The sequence below is a fragment of the Lepeophtheirus salmonis genome, chromosome 3, assembly GCF_016086655.4.
Source record: "Lepeophtheirus salmonis chromosome 3, UVic_Lsal_1.4, whole genome shotgun sequence".
Lineage (NCBI taxonomy): Eukaryota > Metazoa > Arthropoda > Copepoda > Siphonostomatoida > Caligidae > Lepeophtheirus > Lepeophtheirus salmonis.
Genome location: NC_052133.2, coordinates 38,430,679 through 38,454,981, shown reverse-complemented (window position 1 = coordinate 38,454,981; position 24,303 = coordinate 38,430,679). Strand labels below are relative to the sequence as shown.

The window sequence follows — 24,303 nt, the reverse complement described above, 5'->3', positions numbered from 1 at the left end:
TTTTTCTCAAACAATCTACACCCATAAATCCGTCCAAGCTGTGGTTTGTAAATGTAAATCGATATATTCCAAACAGAATTAAAATACATTTCCAAACAAAGGGATATTCACTAACAAAGTAACTTTATTTATTTATTTCTAGTTGACACACTTAAATTAATTAATAATATTAATATTTTTATAATAACGGTTAAAAAAAATTAAAATATGTTCACAAAATTTGTAAAATATAATTTATAACAACTACAACAACACGAGACACAAAAAACTGTCTAAAAAAATTAGAAAACTTTTTTTCTTTGCTTAATACTGTATATAAATCGATATGCAAAGTACCAGGGATAACGGTAGTAATGAACCAAATCCGATAGCTGATACTTCAAAAAAGGCCGATTCTAGCCGATTCTGATGTATCTGTACACCCTTAACTCCTATATTTCTTGTTTTCAATTCATTAAATCCGTTCCCCTAGCCCAATCTCCTCGTGTGTTGAATATAGATTTGCAAAGTTTTAAGACCAGTTTGATTGCGTTAATACAATTTATATGGACCTAATTATTTTTATACGAATATTTAACATTTTAATTTATAGAAAAAAAACTTTAAAATTTATATAAAAACTTTTAATTTTTATGTTTTTAAAAAAAATTATTAATTTTATTTGTAGGATTTTTAACAAATAATTGTTTTAAATTTATAGATTACGTTAATACGTTCTATTTGTTCCTAATTGTTTGTTTTTTTAACCTATACAATTATTTTTTAGGTTTTTACTAATTTTTTTTTTTAATTAGTGAAATTTTGAAGAAATATATTTCAACACAATTTTTATTATTTTAATAATAAAAAAACCTTCGCATGCAATCCAATATTTATTTTCCTTTGAAATGTAGAAAAAAAGAAAAGAAGAAGACTCAATCCTTTTATGAACAAAAAAATCCTTACTCAAGGTCATGTAATAACAATGATTAATTTTATTTATTTATTCACATTTTTTTGCAGATGGTTAAAAAAATATTTTCATTTTAGCTATAATAATAATAATACACATACAATATTTGAATATACAATATACATTCGAGAATATAACTCTCAATTATTGATCAAAAAAAAAAAGAATAAAAACTTAAATAAACATTATTTATTTATTTATCTATGTATTATTGAGTAGATAGGAAAAAATATTATTTTTTCATTTATAATAATGGGTTAATAGTTCTTCTGCCCCCTCTTTCTCTAAGGCAGTGCTTCTCAACCTTTTGTATCTGTGTCCTCCGTGAGCAGTAAAAGTATATACGTGTTCTAATTTGCAAATATAAAACTATGCATTGTTGTTTAATAAAGATAACAATGAATTGAAGACAAAAATAATCAAATTTATCAATAAGTGCATAATCCAAAATTGATCTTTATTTTTCACTCAGTCATCTGAAATATCTGTAATTTGGGTCCATTTTCGTTCAGAGTCATTTTTTACTCTCAAAACAATCCCCAAATTAAAATTTAGAATTAATAAAACTTATGTAAATGTGTTTTTATTGCACACTATTTTTTTAGAGCTTTATATATTAAAGATAATTTCAAAAAATCAAACTTTCTCGTTAGATATGTCTCACAGTTTGATAAACAGTGCTTTATTCATTTGCAGTACTAATAATTAATTCAATCCAATTTTAATAATGATAAATTAAATTGTCAAATGCAAAATCTTTTTTTTTTCCAAGCATTAATGACAGAATAATTGATTTTAAGCAATATTAATTGAAATAATGCATTTAGAACTATTTATTCAAAAATAAAATAAAAAGTTCGAACATTAGTGATTAAAAATTCAATTTTAAAAGATAATTTTTAGGGATATTTAATATAAATTTGAATGCATTATACTTGATAAATGTACTTGTTGAAAATCACCCCCCCCCCCCTTCCTCTCTTGAGTTTCCCCCAGTTTGAGAAAAATTGTAATACAATTAACAACATTGCTTATAATTAATTGGAATCTTCATTTGCAAAAACAACTTTTTTAAAGCAATAATAAAATAAATGTTTTTTACAATCTTCACTCGAATACTGCATCAACAATTTATTTTTTAATAAAAATCAAAAATTGAAACATTATTTATTAAAAATTCAAAGAACATTTTACGAGTTTTTTTTAATTCAAAATGATCTTTAATGTAGTATTTTGTACAAAAAAATTTCATTATTCAACGTAATTTTAGCTTTGGTATATGAATAATAAAGATAATTCCTGAAAATTCAACCTCATCTTTGAATGTTTCTTAGAGTTTGAGAAACAATTCTTCATCTACATGTAATAAAATAGATTAACAATCTTAATATTTAGTATATTATTGTAAATTAAATAAGTAAAAACAATTTATTTATTTTTAAACATTATTATATAATATTATATTATTCACAAATATTTATTGAAAAAAATTCAAAAAACTCATACATTATATATCAAAAGAAAAAAATATATTTTAGATAATTTTAGATGACGTATTTATTAGTGATGGGACAATTAAACACCTGGGGATTTTTGATTTTTTTTTTCTAAAAATTATATTTTTGTACAGTACTGGGAATTTTTGTAAAAAAGTTAAATAGTTAATTTTATATTTGAAATTTTTTATTCAAAAAATTTAATATTAATATTAAATAAAATTTTTGAATTTCTTTTCAAAAAAAATTAATATTAGTATTTTTTTAATTCCAATAACCAAGGCTCCAAATAAAAACATATTTATAATCTTGCGGATCCACTTGATAGCAAAATTGTATTTTTTAAGTATTATTTGAAATATGAAAGTATTATTGTATTAGTGATTCTAGAAAATCTAACCTAGTCTTTGGATATGTCTTAAAGTTTGAGAAGGACTGCTCTATTTATGTATAATAAAATAGATTAACAAGGTCCATAATTAATATATCCTATCAAATGAAACTAAATTAATTTTTTAATTGAAACACTATTTTGTTTTTTAATAACGAATGACATAATAAAATAAAAGCTATTAATATTTCTTAATTGGATTGCAGCATTCACAAATTTTTTTCAAGAAAAATATCTAAAAAGCTTATATATTGTTTATGAAGAAAATTTTAAAAATTCCCAAAACATTTTAAGATTTATATATATTAAAGATTTTTTTACGGGTTTATTTATAGAAGATAACAATTGATTTAGTATTTTTAATAATTATACTTGCTGAAAATACTCTTTCCAGTTGCCAAACAGTTTAAGAAACGCTGTTCTATACATAATACAAAGGATTACAGTATTTATAGCTAATTCATACTAATAAACATCAATTAATTAAATCTTCATTACAAAAAAAAATTACCTAATATAATAAATTGTATAAGTATCTGCATTAAAATTCTTCATTCACAACATTTTATTTAAAAAAATCCAAATAAATTTAAAAATTTTTTTAGGGTTATTATATTTGAAATAATATCCCAAATTTACTAAAAATAAAAGTCCTCACCCCTTCACCTCTGGAGTTTCTCTCAGTTTGAGAAATACTGATCTATAAATACAATTTTTCATATTAATTTATCCTATTTTAATGATTTTCATTTACAAAAATTTCAATTAAGATTATTTAAGGGGTTTAATTTTATATTAAAGATAATTTTTGATGTAGTTTATTTTAATAAAGATAATTCCCGGTAATAGTTGCCCCAACGTTTGAGAAACACTGATTTATCTATAATACAATGAATGACATTGTTTATAACTAAATAATTTCATTTTAATTAAATCGTTATTCCCAAAAACTTTTATTTTATTACACATATTTTTTGAAAGTAGGATTTTAATATCGCTTTTTAAATTTTTCGGGTTTTTAATAAATAATTTTTTTAATTTTACAGGGTTTTAATAATATTTTTTTATATTTTATTTATTCTTAATAAGCATTTTATAATATTTTTACAGGTTTTTAATTATTAATTGTTAAAGCAGTACTTTATTATAGATTATTTATAGGAATTTCCATTACAAATAATATTTAAGGATATTTTATTTTAAAGATAAATTGTTTGAGGTTGTTCAGTTAAATAATTATTGATGGAGTATTTTTAATAAAAAGAATTGCCAGGGAGCGATAGCTGCCCTACAACTTGAGAAACACTCATCAATGATACAATGAATGAGAGTGTCTCATATCCATATTGCCAAAAACTATTTTTTTTATTACACATAATTTTTGACTTAGTATTTTAATAGAGATTTTTCGTAGGTTGTTTAATCAAGGATAGTTTTTGATAGAGTAATTATAATCAAGAGAATTGCCGGCAGCTTGAGAAACACTGTTTAATCAATAATATAATGAATAACAGTGTTTATAACTTTAAAAAATCCCTTTTACTAAATCCTTATGAGCAAAAACATTTTTTTAAAGCAATGAATGACAAAACCGAAAAGTTTTTTATAATAAAAAAAAGTGCTCAACTTACCATGAATTGAGGCTAGATATATATATTCATTGCTGTTGTTGTTAGCAGGTCCCGAGAACGTCGTACATTGTACATACAATCCACATAGTTGAATTTTTTGTTCACTCTCCCTTTTTCAAAAAAAAAAAAATGTGTACAGGACAAATAATGAGAGAAGTAACTACGCTGCTGCGTGTGGAGTGGGTGTGGTTAGTTCTTAGGGGAAGCATCATCGACATATTATTATGTATGTACTGGAGGGAAGAGCCGTACTCTCTTTTTATATAAATGTACTTTAATATAATGAAGGAGGAGTTAAGGTAGGACTTGAGCGCCATCTTCCCTTTTCATTATTCTCTTCTTAGGTTCATATTTTTTATTATTATTATTATTTTATATTTTTTTAGTAGTGCTCTTGTCTATTGATAAGTGAGTCATTGTCCAGAACATACAACTAACGTGAAGTGATATCAAATAATAAAAAATAAAAAGACCTACTTGGATTGAAGAGCACTTTGAAGAAGAAGAAGATGTAGATAGAATAAGTTTAGAAGAGCTTCAAAAAAAAAAAAAAAAAAAAGTGCCAAGATTTTTTCCCTATTTTTTTTATATTTATTTTTTACCCAAAATAAACATAATTAAAGTATATAAAAAATCATACATAATTATATCTATAGACTCCCTATATAAATATAGAGGCCCAGGAATGGTTGACTCCGACAACTACTCAAATCGTCCATCCGAAGAAGAGCTGGGACTTAACGACGATCGGGGTGGTGGTGCTCGGGATCCTCACCATCACCATCAAGAGACTAGTGATCTAAGCCCAAAGGCTTCCGATGAAGCTACAACTACGCCATTTAGTGTCACAGATATCCTCACATCCCCCCTATCTGAGGAGTCATATCGACGGAATCTTGACTCAAGTGTTGTTTTGGGGGGTGGGGGCAGTGGAGGGGCACATCATCCATATATGAGCCCAAATAGTCCCCTCTCTCCAGGAAGCTTTCTCAACTATCAGCATGCCCATTCAAATCATCTCCATACAGGAGGAGGCTACAATCTATCTGGAAATGGGGAAGCATTGGAGGACCCACAGGTCCTCTAGGAAATAGTGGAATGGGTCTTCCGCCCAATGGGCCCAACAACAATCTTGATCAAAACTCATATCACCACCATCATAATTCGTCCAATTCCGGGTTTCCCTCAGGTTACTGCCCGCAAACGGGCTCGGAGCTACCCCATGCAGGATATTCGGATATGCGGACTTCATCATCGCATCCCGGATGGTATCATGCTCCACCAACGGACTCACGATTTGCTTCCGAATATTGTAAGTGATTTTTTTTCTCGTTATAACTTTAAAAAATGTATAAAAGAATATTCGAATGTAAAATAGATGAACGGAGCGCGGGATAGTTTTTTGTTGCGCACTCTAAGAAAAAGGGAGGAGTTCTAAAAAGCGCCGTTGATTTTTGATAAAGTATATATCTATATACTTACAAAGGTACTAGAGCTATGCACTGTATACCTAAATACATTTTGAATATATTTTTTTAAAAATCGGGAAAAATTATTCCAATTTTTTTTTTTTTAATAAATGTAATTTGTTTAAAAATAATATTCTGTAAATGACATTAAATGAATAGAATAATTTATTTTTTTAAATGCACAAATACAAAATATACAATAAAATTATAATTTTTCAATTAATTTATTTCAATGTCAAAAAGTAGTAACTTCCATGAATTATTTAATATGTGCAAGTCACAAATACCGATCAAAGCTGAATGAATGGCTCAGTTTGGATCCCTTCATCTTTCCTCAAAGTCTACAAAATAGACTTATAAAATGTAAACAGAGGTGTGTTTTGTTAACAAATAAATTGTGTAACAAATACTGAAGGAATTTAAAGTTCAAGAACAATAATAAGGCGACAAACCTGAAGGATATTTGAAACCCTGGATTGACGCCTTGTATTGTTGTCTGGATAAATATTTATAAGATGATTTTCTTATTTGTATAAAATATCCACAATACCTACTTCTTGAGTGATTTTTAGAATGATTTGTAGATTTCCTCCTGTGGTTTTTTCTTTCTTTTTTGTATGTTTGGAATTTGATGCAATAGGGAAATACTTCATAAAAATAAACGACCCAATAATGTATATTTCCATAGTCAAGTATGCTCTTTTCCAAACTTACTTCGACCCAGAATCTCCTTTTTAGTTTCAGAATCTTTTCCGAAAAACTCCAAATTATAATATTTTGATGCATTAATAAAATAAACATCTTTCATGAAATGTATTTCACGGAACTCCTAGGAGGTCTATTCAGGCACCCTTAGGTTCTACGGAATTTCACTCAGAAAGCACGTGTCTCGATATTATCTATGACCTGAATAATATGCTCTTTCAAATATTATAACTATTTTATAATTATTTTCTGAAATTGTTATTTTTTGCAACATTTAAATGTAATTCTGGTTATCTCTGAGGAAATAACCAGAATGATTCATTAATAGAAACGGAGAATAATTAATTAGTTGAAGAGTACAACTGATACCCAAAATCCTTGTTAACTTTTATGTTAACAATGTCCACAAATATTATATTGACTAAAATATTTTTTAAGTGATTTTTAGAATTGATTATTTTAATACTATATTTTCCCTTCTTTTAAAGTTTCAAGTTTGATGAGGAATGGAGCAGGGAATGGGCCTGGGTCTCAATTAACGGAGAAACCTTCATCCATGCAGTTTCCTCTCTCGCAGCGGCGAAAACGACGAGTTTTATTTACACAAGCGCAGGTAAATAACTTCATATCGTTGGGTTAGAGCCAGAAATTCCTAAATGTCATATAATGGCTTTAATATGAATAACTTGGGACGTAACTCTTTTTCTTGGTATATTTGCTTAGTTGGCATATTTATAATGTGAGTGAACATAAAAACAATCTTAAACTAAATGTCAAATTATTTTTTTGATATCATAATTGCAAACATGGGCTTTTATTTATATTTCTGGGATGAGCTGAGATACTCAAGAATATGAACTATAGCTTAGACCCTTCATGAGGTTTATGATACTTAATTTAGCCCCGATAGGGGTTTTCAAATTGAAGGCATAATATTATAATTATTTTATTATGGCGAGAAATTGTAGCTAATTTAAGTGGAATTTGCAGCACCTTCAAAGGATTGATCAAAATAGTTTGATGATAGATAGAAATGAACAATAATATCTATTCAAAAATAAAATATAATTCTAACTCAATTTTGAAACAGATCAAATTAATTTTGTGTTAACTGTTTCAATTACAAGATTCCCAGTCTTTTGAAGATTACATATTTATGTTGAGAAAATCTTCTGGCAATGATACAACGATATTTTTTATGAATCTTCTCAAATATATATATATTTATATAAGAATGTTTATTATTTTTTAGGTCTATGAGCTTGAACGTCGATTCAAGCAGCAAAAGTACTTATCAGCTCCAGAAAGGGAGCATTTAGCAAGTCTAATTCACTTGACTCCAACTCAGGTAAGGATTTTTTTACAATATGTGTAAAATAAAGTAAATGCTTAAAATTCTGAACAGCATCCAACAATTTATTTTCAAAGTCGAGTTTCTCCAATATTTATATATAGTAAAAGAAATAAGCTTTAAAAAAGCTTTTCTCTAATAAGAAAGTGCTTTACCCCTAGCAAAGTACACCCCCAAAATATAATGTGTCCACCCCCAAACTGGGATTGTGTTTTTGGAGTTAAACTCAGTATTTTCATCCTCCAAACAATTTTTTAAAAACCCTACTATTTAAATGGTAAAACCTTTTTTTCTTTGTCTGTGGCAAACTTACAAAATCGGGAAGGGACATAATTTTTCCATTGTAAATGTATTGTACCATTAGTTTAAAACTTTGTATAGGCGGAGAGGATCTTTGATTAAAGATTTCCAGAATGTATATTTCAAATAAAGTCTACATCAAACATTATTTACTGAAAAACAACAAAAGATTTAAAAAAAAAAAATTATTGAAAAAATCAAAAAAGTTCAAGAAATCAATTTAAAATAAACTAAAAAAAAAGTTTACATTAAAAAAATCAAGGTATTAAAGGCAGTTATATTCTACTCAAGCAAAACGCTGTTGCAGTCTTTACTACTGTACATCAGTATAGTATTAAGATAAAACTTTGCTGGTGTTAGATATACTAAATAAAAAATTATTTATTAAAAAAGCAAAACAAAATATAATTAAAAAACTAAAAAAATTTAAAAATTTATATTAAAAAATCCCCCCCAAAAAAATCAAAAAATTACTATTAAAAAACAAAAACAAAGGTATTACACCAAGATATTAAAACCAGTTATACTCTATGAATGCGTGTACAAAGATAAACATGTGAGTGAAGTGTTTTTTGAATTTCAATGCCGTCATTTTATTTATTTGTTTATGTTCTGGGACAATGGGGTTTCATCTAATTCATAGTAGGTCTTTTTGAATAAACACATAACCATATCCATTCACATTTATTTTTAAGAGCCTTAATCAAATGAGTTAAAATATTATGGTTGTACATTAGTAAAATATATTATTTAGTGATATTTTCTGTATTTAATCTGTAGGTCAAGATTTGGTTTCAGAATCATCGTTACAAACATAAGCGACAGGCTAAAGAGAAGGCAATGTCTGAACATTCTCCTAATCATGTATGTATATTTTTTTTGTGTGTTGTTCCATTGTGTGTTGAGTTAGACGCCATAACTGTATATGCATTATGTATATTCCAATTTTCAAGTGTTCTTGAGGGATGGGAGACGAGTAAATACATCCATACAGTTGGAATTGTATGTTGTATAGCATACAGAGTGAGTTAGCTCAGTCTGTTAGTGTATTTAATATGTCAATTCACCCATCTGCTTCTCAGTTCCTTCTCCCTACCAGTTTAACCTCATATGGGGACTTTTTTTAATCATATATTTATATGTATTTTTAAAATAAGAATATATATATTAAATACATAAGGGGTCGTCCATACGAAAAATGAGCTGGATTTTCATATTATTTGACCCCCTCTTCCCCCTAATGGAGGTGAACTTCTGCATACCCTCTTTGAATTGCGTAGTCCTTCCGTAAAGGTATCAAGAAATGTATTTTCGAAAAAAATGTCATCAAGAAATATAAATAAATTTATTTTACAAATAAAAAAAGTTGTGAAAAAAAAAACTCGCAGCTCAAGAAAAATTATTCTCTTAAACTCAATGTGCGTAGGTTCTATAGTCAGTTGTTTCCAGAGTAGGAAATATACTTAATGTAGGTATATGAACTTCTAAGGCAATTCCTAAGGCAGACGGTGTAATAGTAATATTATCATGTTTACTTATACTTAATTAGTACAACTCCATCTGAACAATGAAAGAAACATTAAAAAAATAAAACCAAGAAATGTATTATTTTCAGAATAAAGATCATAAAAATGGTTAAAAAAATCCTTGACCCAAATATTCGGGGAAACTTATTTGCACCCCCCTAAAAAAAGCAACAACGAGACTTTGTAGTGATGAAAGGTTTAGTAATCACTGGCCTAGATAATATCACTTCAGTCTCGACTACCTTACTCGAGACTAAAAAAATTAAAGAATCTTGTATTTTTTTTTATATCATTTCTTCTTTTTGATCTAGTTGCCATGTTATTGGTCCTAACACCGTGCCCAAGACTTTGAGAAGTCGACGCCTATGCAAGATCAAGACCTTAAAAATTGTTCCGAGGCTAAGACCAATCTCGAGATCCACATCACTAGTAAATAACTAAAACTTTATTGTAGCATAATACATGTACATAAGTTTGCGAAACAACGTTACGACGAGCATTTTAATTTATATCTGAAATAATGCTGTCATCTTCCAACAATTGACATGGAGACTAGAGATGTTCTTGACCATTTGAACTAACTGACATTAAATCATTGACATCTTTTTCTTTAGTGTGTAACTTTTTTTTATGTATTTTATAGTTTTGATCCGGTTGATCAAGTCATCTTTTATGGCTTTCTAAAAGTATATTCTTAGTTGTTGCAAAAGGTCAAAAGGAAACACATTTAGGCAACTTAGGCAGTTGCCTAAATGTGTGTTTTTCTCTTCGTTGCCCTTGTGCAACTTTGTTTTACTGATCCATATTTTTTGAATACTCTTCCCCGTCAAGCACGCCAGAGATGTGATCATTGCGTGAATCCCAGGGAGTGCAAATTTCTCAAAGGGCATATCTGTAGGCAATCCGTAATAAAATTGTATTTTTCTTCATTAATCTTTAATATTAATTTGTAAGATTCAAATGTCATTAGTAGATATCAAATATATAAAGTGTTTTTCAGCTCACGTAATGAACGGCGGCCCCTAATCATGATGTTATCGTGGGTTATAATTATGTTATTTTCTCCTATTATTAGTCCTCTCAGAACTCCCCCGTCGAGTTGCAGTCCCAGTCCTGGTCAAGGATGGTAAGTCCCTGGGCCACTCCGACCCAGAAAGTCATTCCGTCGAGTCGTCACATTTAGGACAAGCCGCTCCTCTGAACCATCATCAGCTGCATCACCACCTCCAGCAACAAATTCCACATTCCCATCACCATCATCACCACGTTCATCACGTTCATTCCGGAAGTGGATCCTCTTCTCACGTTCCACCGCCGACGCCCAGTAGTCATCATGGACAGCATCCAGTCAAATCAGAGTATGGTCTTTCACATCCCGGTGGTGGTGGAGGAGTCCTTCTCCCCGCTCCATCTGATGATTGTCAAACACATCTACCAACGCTCATGCATATGGGATATAGTGGCGCTACAGCAGCTGCCGTTAACAATCAACGCATGCAGGACAGTCCAGGGCCTTCTGCGTATCTTGGGCATGGGCGAGTCGCTTGGTGAAATAATTGCGTTGGAATAAGGAATATAGAATATAACTTGTCTGCTCAAATCTAGGATATCTCTCTATATACAATTGGATTTTATAAAAAAATTTAAGCAAAAAAAATGATAACATTAAAATATATTGATTCATAATATAGTACAATATACTAATTTTTTCTATTAAAAAATTGTGTCTAGGATGCTTTTTTTTTTTGACAATATTAATCAGCTCACTACTCTTTCACACTCACAAGAATTGTTCACAGAAAGCAAACAAATATTTTTTTATAATAATCTTTTTTTATATTCTAATTATTAATTATTATTATACGTTTATAATTAATTAATTTGTAGCACATTTTTTTAATATTCATATATATAATGCATATTTTCATTACATTTCTGCTTGTTATGAAAGGAAAAAATGTAGATAAATTTATAATAATCTATCACTCATTCATTTTTGTTAATAAATAAAATTGTCTTAATTAATAAGAATAACTAATAAAATGTATAATCAATGGTAGTTATCACAATTACTTCCCTCAAATCAGTGCTTTTCAAACATTTTGAATTGCAGCCTTCCTATAAAGGTAGGTTGAACATATGTATTTTGATGTATAAAAAAGTGGATATGTTGGCGAATATTTTGCAAGGATTAAGAGTCACTCCACGTGACTGCAAAACAAGTGGATTTATTTATTTATTTTACAAATTAAAGTCCCTAAAAGTCTTTGTCCTATTTTTATAAATAATTTTTGATTTGTTCCGAAAATAAATTCTAAAAATCCATAGCTTCACACAAAAAATTATATTTTTTGGAAAACAATTTCAAATGTTACATTTTTGGAAGACATTTTCAAAAATTCACAACTCTTTACAAAATATTTACAAAACTATACTTCAAATATTAATTTTTTTGCTTTGCTTCATAATTTGCTCAAATGATCTTTTTTTAATGAAAATAAATTTGGAAAAAAAAATGAACCCTATTTTGGCATAAAATTTTTTCATCCTGACCAAAAAAAAAAAAAATCTAGTAAAAAGCAAAATTGATTTTTTTGTAAGGAAAAAAAAAATGATTTTTTAAAAAAATTTATAAAAATGTCTTCTTTTTTTTCATAATTTGATTCTTGTTTTTTAACATTTTTAATAAAAAATTTTGTAATTTATTTCTTTGGAAAATATTTAAAAAAATTGTTTTTTAGAACAAATATTAGATTAAATTTTTTTTCTTTATTCGTATTTTATGAAGAAATTTTAATTCTTTTTTTTTTTTAGAATTATTAAGAAAAGATATTTTGCATCTTCTTGATCTTGTCTGCAAAACAAATGGGTTTCTTATTTATTTACAAATTCAATTAGGTAAAATTCCTTGTGTTTCTTAGAAAATGAATTTCGGATCTTCTTTGTTTCAAAAGGAGATCGTTTTTTAATAGAAATAGTAAGAATGTTTATTTTAGGATAAACATTTTATTTCTTCTATTTTATTAACTTTGATTCTTGTTTGTTTTTTTATCTTCGATACTTGTTATTTTATGGACTTTTTGGGCAGAGTTGAGTGTAATTAAGAAAAATAAGATATCTTTAAAAACGAACTTTAAAAAAAAAATTGGTTTATATTTGGACTAAAAAGTTGAAATTTTTTTTAACGCATTTAGTCCCACAAAATGCCCAATTTGGTTAAGATTAGACAAAGTTATGACCAATTAAAAACAGTTGAATGATTTCATCAAATGATTTGAGCAAAAGTGCACGGAGATCCTTATTGGATTAACCAATATGAACTGAGATTATTCATAGCCAATCAGAATCATTTTTCAATTATAGTGTAAATGTATGGTCAAAATATTAAAAAAAACGTTGAGTCCTCCAACATTGCTCCCTCTATCTCAATACTTAATTCGAACAAAGCAATAGGGTGATCTATTCTTACAATTATATTTCGATTAAAAGTAAGTTTAAGGAAGTACTTACTATTATTATTAATTTAGAGAATTTATTTATCCTTTAAAAAGAAATGTCTTACTCCAAGAAGAGTCAAGAGGAGTACAGGCAAAAAACTTGCCTTCTTTGCCAGGAAAAAGGCCTCATTCATCCCATACCTTATGATTTGAAGACAATAGTAGCAGAAAGAGTCTACTATAACTTCAATTACTATGAAGGATTCTTCCCATGGACTTTGTGTAACAATTGTTACACAATCTTGTGATCTCAAAACTATGATAAGCCAAAATAGCTTCCGGGTATAACAGATGTTTCTTGGGTAGCTCTTGAATTTTGATTTAAGTTGACTTGTTTTCACAATATTTTCCAAGCCTAAGAACAAAAAAGGAAGACCCATGAAAAAAGCACCCTTTCCACCAGACTACAATGCCTGTACGACATGCGATCGCGAGAAAAGACAAGGAATCAGGCATCCATGCTCCTTTGCAAAAAAAAAAAAGAAGGTAAAATGCTGTTGACAAGATATCTCAAAGATGGTCAATGGTCATGGCCATTATGGTGGCTTCCTACTTGAAGAAATGTGAACCGTGTCATGATGCTTTCATCTTTCTTCAGACAAGCCAAGATGCCAAAATGAAAGTCAAAATCGGATAGACAAAGAATACAGCCAAACCATGGCTTAACTTTAATTTATTCCTCAACATGGCCACTGAACTTTATCTCAGTGTCAGAAAAACACTCAAGTCAGGGTCCTTGCTTCGAAGTGCTTCCAAGACCATAGGTGTTACAGGATCTATTGTATCTAATTTAAAATAAATGGTTTTACATGAGTTTGACTATTTCATAGAGACCAAAATCTTATTATTTGATGCCAAAGTCTATGTATCTAGCTCCAAAAAGAATGTCTCCAAGTACAAAAATAGAAAAATGAGGTGTCTTCTGCAATGGTCTACTAAATTTCATCAAATAAATCATTGAGAAGAGAGAATTCAAGAAGCTCAAGCTAAAACTTGGCATGGAGGGTGATTAGGGATTTTTTTTCCAAAGTATGCTTAAGCATTCAAGAGCAAGATCCAGCTTGCACCAGCCCTCCACCTCAAAAAGCCAAAAGGACTTTGGGATGAAGAAAATGTTTGTGCTTACAATTGTGTAGGATTCTCCTGTCAAAAACATCCTAGATCCGTTAAACATCATTGCCACCCATATTTTGGCATGTGATTTCCAATTGCTAAATATTTGGTGTTATTTCAGAACCATGCCGCTACCAACCCTTGCTGCTAGTGTGAGGCCAAGAAACCTTTAACAGATAAGAAAGCCCCCTTGAGAACTCTTGCCAACTTCATATCAAATTTATGGATTTTAAGTATGTTAACAAAGAAGAATTAAAGGATTCCATATATATATATATATCGATGCCCTTTGTATCAATATACAAATTAAGACTATTGATTCAAATTATACCAAACTGATTGAAAACTACAAGTGAGCTTATTTTAAACTTATAATTACAATTAGGCCCAAGGTGCATTGTACCATTGTGCATATCAAGCAATTTATTGACGGATACCAAGAGCCACTTGGATTTTATAGTGAGCAAGCTGTTGAGTCTCTTTACAGGGATGTCAAATACCTGGATGAGATACACAAGGAAGAGTAACCATTGTGACTTTGCCAACCAGTTGTGGAAAGCAGTACTTCATTATAATTCCGATAACATTTGAATATAAAGTCCAGTAAAAGTGTAGTTGATTTCTGTGTGCTCTACAATGGTCTTGGAAAATTTTAGAAAAAGATTCAGTGTCATTGTTAAACTTTTTTTTAGATGAAAAAATATATAGGAATATATAGTAAATATCTGTGGTATTGTGAAAAATTAGTGTTTTTTCCAGAATGTTATTGCTTGTTATAATTCAATTTGTTGAACTTTATTAAATTGATCATAACTTCGTTCAATCTTAACCAAATTGGGTACTTTCTGGGTCTAAATGGGTAAAAAAAAACCTCTACTTTTTAGTTGAAATGGTTTTACGGCTCAAATATAAAGCAAAATTATCTTAGTTTTTTTAATGACAATTTTATGTTAATTTAAAGTTGATAGATCAAAAGCGCTGGATTTTGTTATTAGACCCTGTAGAATCTATCAAAAATTAGCTTGTTCATCATGGAATATTTAATTATTTTTATTTATGGGTTGGATATAGCTACATAATTCTAAAATAACAATTTGGGCACTATTGGTAATAACAATAAAATGGATAATATAATTTGGGTAAGACTAATTTTAAATTTATTATTTATTGTTTATCTATAAAAAAAGACATATCTATTATTTTCTAACAAAATCCCACAGTTTATAAATCTGTTTCCCAGTATCCTGCTTAATGACAAATGCTTGTGAAATGAGAAACCCTAGATTGTATAAAATAGATTCAAATAAGAAAAGTATGGATAACTTATAATTATACATATATAAAAATAATTATTATTTTTAAATAAATAATTATAACTGATTTGTGAATCGTGTGTGCTTGCATATCTTCCCTTTCTTAAAAACTCCCCTACTTTTTTTTTCTGAGTGTGTTCTACTTTGGTGTATACTCTAGTAGATTGTATATATGTTTTTATGTATAATTATTACATACATTACTCTGAGAGGACTAACTTTTCTCAAGACATTTCCAAAAATTGTCGGGTGATAAAAATTAAAGTATTAACTTTTATATTAACGAGAAAAACCATTGGATAAATGAGAAAAAAAAAGTGTTAAAAAATATACAATTCACTATATTTTTAATCAAAAAATAATGATAATTGGTTGATAATTATGACTATTTCAAGATGGTCAAATAGGACGTCAGAATTAGAACGCTTATTTATTCTTACTATTATTAGGGCTGGCCAAATTTCATAATCTTAAATAGCCCTTCCGGCCGACACTCTTGAGTTTTTGGAAGCCCAAAATGTAATTAACTGTTGCAGTTTTGTTTTTAATGTTTTGATACACCACATTCATTCTAATTAACGTGCTTGGAACTTTTATTAACACAAAAATAATGCGGATTATTCTGGCAAATTAGAAAATTACAGTTTTTGATGTTCCAGGATTAGTCTCATATTCTTCAGACATTTCCTCTTTGTGAATCACAGTCTTCTCTGTTTTCATTACAATCTGTTGTGTGATCAACAACCAATGTCCTAAATAGCGTGTTAAGGACTCAAGGATTTTACTAATTCCCCAATTTATGAAAATGTAGATGAGGTCATTCAGTGTTCCAGCTTGTGTATTCGTGGGGTATAGACGGTTCATGCAGGAATATCCTCTGTTGTGAAGGGTTGTAGATGGACTTAGTGTAAGCTTCACAAGTAACAACATATGCGACAGGTTTTGAGCATTCATAGATAGATATCTATTTTCAAACCATTTTTAGAAACAAGAGTATGCATTAAATGTGTTTCTAATCATTATGGCGAGGGAATATACTAATGCATATTAATGTGATAATATTTACATATGAATTTTAATATTTTAAAATGGGATCAAAAATACTTGGGAATGCATATTTTTAAATATATCTTTTTTTAATTATACATTTTTCTATAATATAAGCTATGATATACCTCATCAATATATATTATGAATAAGAAGATTGTCGTTTTCCATCATTTTTCAGTCTAAAAATGGAAATATATCGAGTTCTGAACAATATACGGAATCAATATAACCACTTTTCAATCACAAACAACACTTTTACATCAGTTTTATTAATATTTCTTTTAATTTGGGGATTGTTTTAAGGGTAGAAAATGACTCTGAACGATAATAGTCCCGATACTATGATCGGGCAGATATTTCAGAATTCAGATGACTGAGAGAAAAACTGAGATAATTTTTGTAATCATAGATAAATTCGATTATTGTCTTCATTTCATTTGTACAAAATGAGTGTTCCCCTGTGTTATTTATTTTAAAGGTTTAATAGCGATGTTGCGTGTGGCTTGTGTCTATCCAGATTTTAAGTAAACTATGATTGTACCTACTTATTCATAGTTAATAAAAAGGTAACACAGCTTTTACCAGTTATAAATTTCAAGATGGCCGATGATGAAGTCAAAGTGAGAATTTTTTAATGGTCATTTTTGCGTTTGACGGATTAAATATGAATAATAAGTGGGGTTTTTAGTTGGCAGGCGTTCCAAAACCTAAATTTTGTTGTATAGTGTAACTAGGTATTTTTCAAGATGGCCGAATATAAAGTCATAATGAGAGCGCTCTTTTATTGTATACTAATTTACTTATTAATTCACCATATTGCGTAATCAAAAAGGAGCAAGTGCTATTGGTTGATAATTATACATACTTCAAGATGGCCGAATATGACGTCAGAATGAGAAGCCTTTTTTATTCATAACACTATACTTAATAATAGTTAACAAAAACATAATACATACAGTTAATACCCTACTAATTTTTGAAAACACAAAGTATTTCTCTCTTTCTTTTCACTTCATACTTTTTTAATTAGGTTTTTTCTTCGTATATGTACGTATTTACATAATATATGAAAAGAGATGTGATGAAGACAAAAAGTATATATCAACCCAAATTTTCCATTCCACTGACTCACAAAAGAATAAATAGAAAATCTAATTTATTAATATAACATACCTACAACATAGATAGGTATAAGAAGAAAAGTAAGAAAAAATGCCTTACACATGATAAGGTTTGTGTCTAATAATGTTGAAACTCGGTTCAAGATTGATTCCAAGCACCCGGCTCGGATTGGAAGGTTATTTTTGCTTTATATGAATGTAAAGCCGGGTGGCTGAAATACCTTTTTCTTCTAAAGAATTACAAGCTTCTGAAAACATGAATTGAACTGCCAAAATCGTTTCTAAAGCTTTTAAAAACTGTTGAATACTTCTTGATGTCTTAATATTTAAGGATTTTGAGAGATTCAAGAAAATTTATATGGACGTATTTGAAGAACTTGATATATTATGTCGAGTTTTCTATTTTTGATTGGTTCTCAAAAAAAGTTTGGGCTCCAATAAGTCGACGAAAACTCAAAATATTAAAAAAAAAAGATGTCACTCGAATAATAAATATTCCTTCACAAATCAGAGTGACCATGGAGTTCATGCGTCCCTGCGATGATTATTTTATAGGCTACCCAAAGTTAGAAGGGATACCCAATTTGGGGGAAAATTTAAAAAAAAAAAGTAAAATTTCGACAAAAAATATTTTGAAGGGGTAATTGATCGAAAAAAGATTTGAAATTTCTTTGCGTAAAATATACAAGATCCAAAATCCTCCTAATTAAGAGTTATTTTTCAAAAAAAAAAAATAATAAGCAGATATATTTACGTGTCATGTAAAGCACCAATTATTCATTAATTACACTAGAATTTTTATCTATAAGAAATACATAAAAATAAAGATTTTCCATCTACAATGGAGGTCAAAACTCCGGGGCATTTTGTCCTGAGAACTCTTGAACAATCTTACCCTTATGAGCAGGTGCTGAGTTTTGCTATAATTTATATGGCTTCTCATCAGTGACTTCATTCATTCATGGGATGCCCATGTCCTTGAGTACATCCTTGTAGACCTCCTTCGTTACCTACTGGTCCCTTTGTTTGTAAGTAGTTAGATTCATAACTTGTTCCTCCGTGATGATGACCGCCAGGACCATAACCGAAGCCGGATTCTTCGCTTTCATGACTGCCTGGACCTCATCAGGGTCCAGGCAGTTCCATCTATCGTTTTTACGTTTATGCTTGGCGTCAATGGTCAAGATTTTCTCGTTCGAAAAAAAACTTGCGTAACAACATATGCCCTTCATTTGGTTCATAAGAATCTCACCTTTGCTCATTCTGTCTGTCTTATTCTGCTCTGTTAGCAGATGCTTTGAGGCTCTGTCCCTAGACAAGAAATGCAGGTCAATCCTGATGACATTTTTGATGGTCCCTTTGCTCATGTTGCAGTCCTTGATTGGATTTTATCAGATCTTGTTCAATGAGATGCTCTCTCAGTCTTTCCTTCCTCATCGAAGCCTTGAATCACGTCATAAACTGTTGACTTTAGATATTTGAAGAAAGAAATTATCTCCTGTGCGGAGTGTTACACGCGGCGAGTTTCGATGATGGAAATTATTTTGACTACTTCCATACTTGAACGACGAGTATACCCTGTATATTTGCTTGTACGACAAAAATTTTGTAACTCCTGATATCTACAAATTCAAGTAATCCGGTACTTCAGATTTCCTTATTTTTTGGGGAATATATGATCCACTTTTTGAACCTGCGATTATTTTGCACAAACCGTGGGCGGGGTGTATGATAGGATATCAAAATGGATTCTTGATGCTCAGGGTAAGTAGTGGGTAATGATTCACGTTCTGGACCAGGGTTCACTTGTACAAGCGGGGTGTATTATAATATGTAGGTATATTAGAAGGGATTCACTAAGGATAGTGATGGAGATAGGTTTTGATCCCTCTTAGGGGCCAGTGTCCCCTGCACAACCTGTTGACCGAGGTATATTTTGCAATAGTTTGATAAAATATACCAGAATAACAAATTGATAGCAATCAAATTCAAAATATCAAATCATAATCGTAAGAACATCATTGATTGAACGAGGTATGAAATTTAAAATCCTTTTTGGAGACAATAAAGACCATATGAGCCAAATATAAAACATTTTCAACCATTCTGCCCTAGTAATAAGGAAAGGAAACCCCAAGTGCACACTCCATGTTTAAGGAATTTTTGGTTAAAACAACCAACCAGTTCTGATCAATATAAACATTTATCTTGCTCTTTAACTTTGATGATGAAGTATATGTACTCCATAGTCCTCTAGGAATTAATCCTATTGGAAATGGATATATAAATACATCAGGTGTACTTAGAGACGCGGGAGTAGTAGATGAAAATAATTGTTATTCATAATCAAAATAACAATTAAATCGCATTATACTTGACAAAGAAAAACATTCAAGGATAAAAATAATAAAAATATTTTAGCTAATCTTCTTCCGATTATCATTAATCATATATAATCATGATGATAAGGACAGGTAAACAACATCCCTTTCTTTTTTTTTTTTTTTATATTTTTTAGTGTATGTTGTCAAGATTTTTTTAATTAGGCATGGGTATGTAGGGACGTCTGCTGGAATATATATGGGTATTTCCACGTCAAGTGAACACACTTTTTTGCAATTTACGACATGATCAATACCGAGTTTGATGATTTTCTGGCTTTTCTATATGAAATAAGAGAGTGTGTGAAATATTAGGGTTCTGTGACTCACCCGGCCCGTTTTAGGCCCACTCAAAGTTGGGATTCATCCGTTGGACCAGTGTTGTTCAAAAGACCATAATTCCTCTCTTAGTGGCTCTATTTTAACAAAAATTACGTCAAAAGATGCACAAGAACACAAACTATAATTTATTTTAATCTTATTTTGATCAAAAATTAAAGTTTTGGGCTCTGATGAGGCATTCAAAATGGTACCCCTGACAAGCTGCAAAACAGATTTTGCTGTAAATTTTGGTATAGCATGTCTCAGTATATGTGTTTTAAAACCTATTCAAAATTAGAGTGGGATCTTAATGGGATCACTTCCAACAAGTTAGAGTATGTAGAGCGGCTTTTATACTACATTATTAGTATTATTTTCTATATTGAAACTCGTATTTTAAAAAATAAATATTTTTTATGTTGATTAACAAAATAAATTAGGATTCTTATTTAGGTTAGTATAATATACTTGAAAATTTAGATATTTTATAAAATAACATTATGAGAGAGTCAATAACTTTAATTTTAAACTTACATAAATTATATAACAGATTCAACTTTTGACTCCTTTGATTCACTATACATGCGAACCTTTTATTGCTCCTTCTAATTCGAGAATAAAGGAACTAAGTTTTTGTGTACCATAAATGGTTTTTACAAAACTTATCCTTTTTTTTTAAATAGTCTTTTCTTTTTTGATAATCTTCTTCTGTGCAAAAATATATTTTCATATTGTTCAGTGAATATTCTAATAAACTATTCGCCTTTTTAATTTGATTTTTGTAAGGACGTCGTAGGCTCTCTTTTGTAGCTTCTCTTTTAATAGTGCCACCTATACCATCTGAAGGTCCTTTGCTGTAACTTGTGGCAAAAAAAATGCCACTCAACAGACAATTGAATGTCTTCTTGGTGAAACGTGAGGTTCAAGAAGGCTCACAGTTTCTATATTGGCCCACACACCCATTGGAAAAGTAATATATTTTTTTAATATTACTAATTTTTTCCTTTAAATGATTTACAGGTCGTTTCTGGTATAAATGTACTTCTACAACATAGTGATGATTGTTATCAGATCTAATAGTGCAAGAGTGGTGGCATAGCCTACCATTATTGTATAAGGGTGTATTGTTGCCTGTGCTTTTATTCCAGTCAAATCCCTGAGCAGCATCATGGAGAATAAGAAAAAGTGATCAATTACCACAATTTCTTCGTATATATATATAATTTTTTTCCCAAAAAATAAATTTCAAATATTAAATGTATAGAAAAAAATGTCAAAAATCCACATTTATTCACAAAAAAATTAAATTTTAGTAAATAAAATTTTAAATTTTTCTGGAAAAATTTCAAAAATCTACATTTATTGATAAAAATTTAAAAAATTCAAATATTGAATTTCAAATGTTACATTTTTTGAATAAATATTTCAAATATTAAATTTTCTAGTAAAAATCAAAAGTCTCCTTAATTTGGGGAGGGCTACAGCCCCTCCAGCCCACCTACTACGGACGTCCCTGGTATATGTAGTTAGTCAATTAAATTTGTAAGACGATTAACTAGGTATATAATATATTGGAGTGAAGCCTCTAAGCATTTTCGGTAAAAAGAAACCGAAATGACCATGGTAACCCTGAAAATTTGAAGAATTTTTTGGAGTAGGTCAGCTTAGCTGTCATGACTAGTGGGGGATCAGTCTTAGGACTGGTCCTTCGGACTGTCAGTACTAACTGATTTAAAAAGAAGAAGAAATAAACTTGATTGACATCATGAAGGATCGAACTTAATAAGTTTTAGGACTGATATGCAGGACTGAACTGTACCCAACTATATGAGTGAACAGGACGGGGTAGCAGTTTTCAGTCCTAAATAAAGGCCAACATAACACCAGGTATGACGTTTTGCAGATCGTAGAGCTAAAAAAGGATGATCTGAAGATGTAGTTGACTAAAACATTCAAATTGTAGTATTAATAAATTGGTATGTTAACAATATAGAGAACACTTCAAAAATTGTTCCGTTCCTCACTGTATCTTAAATTTGAATATATTTTTCTTTATGGAACTCTTCTATTTCTATAGAAGTATATAATAATTCCATACAAGATCAGGAGGGATTGATCTATAAAAACCTATATATTCCATTGTTTTGGTCATCTTACATTTGGCTTCAAAAAGTATCCATAGGTTTTGCTTAACGTAAGCACTAGATGTATTTTATTTCTATGACTATGCCTAAATAAAGAATAAATATGTTAAATGATGATTAAGGCTGTAATACTATGTAATTATGATTCTCAATTATGTTAGTGCAAAGATAAAATGTTTAATTATTTCCTACGTATTACAAACATTAATTATCATTAATTTACTATTGATTCATTTCATTATGAATGATTGGACTACAGAATGGCTTTTTTAACTCTTTTTACAAATAATTCTAGGGTTGGAGATACTGCATATTATATATGTCCGTTCTTGAGACTTCTAGACATTTATTGTGCAATTTTCAAGAAGAGGCTCCCTTAATGCACATGACCACTCAATTTTATTGTAAAAATAACGAATAATCAATGGTGATTGAAGTTTGGATTGTAATGCCAAGCCCTACAAAACGGATTGCACTTGAAAATAGAGTAACTAATCACAAAAGTATGTACAAAATCCTCCAAAGATCCCACCGAGTATTGGAAAGGTTTGATATGGATGGAACGCTTATCATTTGAGGAACTGGGAGAATGTTGTGAGCAAAACGACACCCCTAATCGGACATCTTTTGAACAAGTATATATTTTATTTAAATAACTGTTGCTTCTGATTTTTTATTACAATTTATCCCATAAAATATTCATTTTTATTTGTTACACCAACTAACAAATACAACACCCATTGACCCCTATCCCTATATTAATGATAGCATAACCCCAAAGGGTCCCTTGATGCATAAATAACAAAGTCATTTTTACAAATAGTTTTTTTAGGTTATATTGTACTTTTTTTCTTTCCTCAAATACAATTTTTGTATTTGTTTGTTAACAGCTGAGGATTTTGGAAAAAAAAATTCAAAAAATTTAATTTTTTGAAAAGAACTGGATTTTTGTAATTTTTTTCAAAAAAAATTGATTTTTTAACCTTTTTTCAAAAAAAATCCAAAAACATACCCCCTCCCGAAAAAAAGATCTTGCAGACGCCCCTGGCCACGCATTATTTAAAGTCCCGTGCTTTCTTATTTAAAAAAAAAACAAAAACATTTTTTGGCGCCCTTAGCCTTTGTCCATACAACCCATACCAAGGATCCGCACTGTGCAGAATGCTCCTAGTTCTCTAAGCATTTTGAATTATAAAAATATAATATATCAATTCTTTTAATGATCGAAAGGCCTATGGTTAATTTTGCGTATTCTCAGTCCCATTGGATAATAACGCATTCTTGTATATCACGTGCGTTACTCAACTTCTATTAAAAACTGTTCAAAAATATCCACTCTTCACTATAATAATAGTAATATAACGTGATTATCATTAGTAAATATAATATCAAAGCAAAGCACGACCAAGTGGATTATAAATAAATATATATATATATATAATATTTGAAAGGTAATTCCAATTAAGCTTCTCGCAAAACGAAGAAGAAAAAGAGAGAGAAGGATAAAAAAGTGAATCTGATAATAATAAAAAGAGATAACAA

General features: G+C 29.5%; 1 protein-coding gene across 1 annotated transcript; it reads left to right on the top strand.

Annotated features, from left to right (window-relative positions):
* Positions 1–4,856: 4,856 nt before the first annotated feature.
* Positions 4,857–11,880, top strand: LOC121115048 (thyroid transcription factor 1). Its single transcript, XM_071887379.1, has 5 exons — positions 4,857–5,782; positions 7,133–7,257; positions 7,897–7,992; positions 9,076–9,159; positions 10,897–11,880. The coding sequence occupies exons 1-5, from the start codon at positions 5,569–5,571 to the stop codon at positions 11,002–11,004; spliced, it is 627 nt and encodes a 208-aa protein (XP_071743480.1). The 5' UTR covers positions 4,857–5,568; the 3' UTR covers positions 11,005–11,880.
* The last annotated feature ends 12,423 nt before the right edge of the window (positions 11,881–24,303 follow it).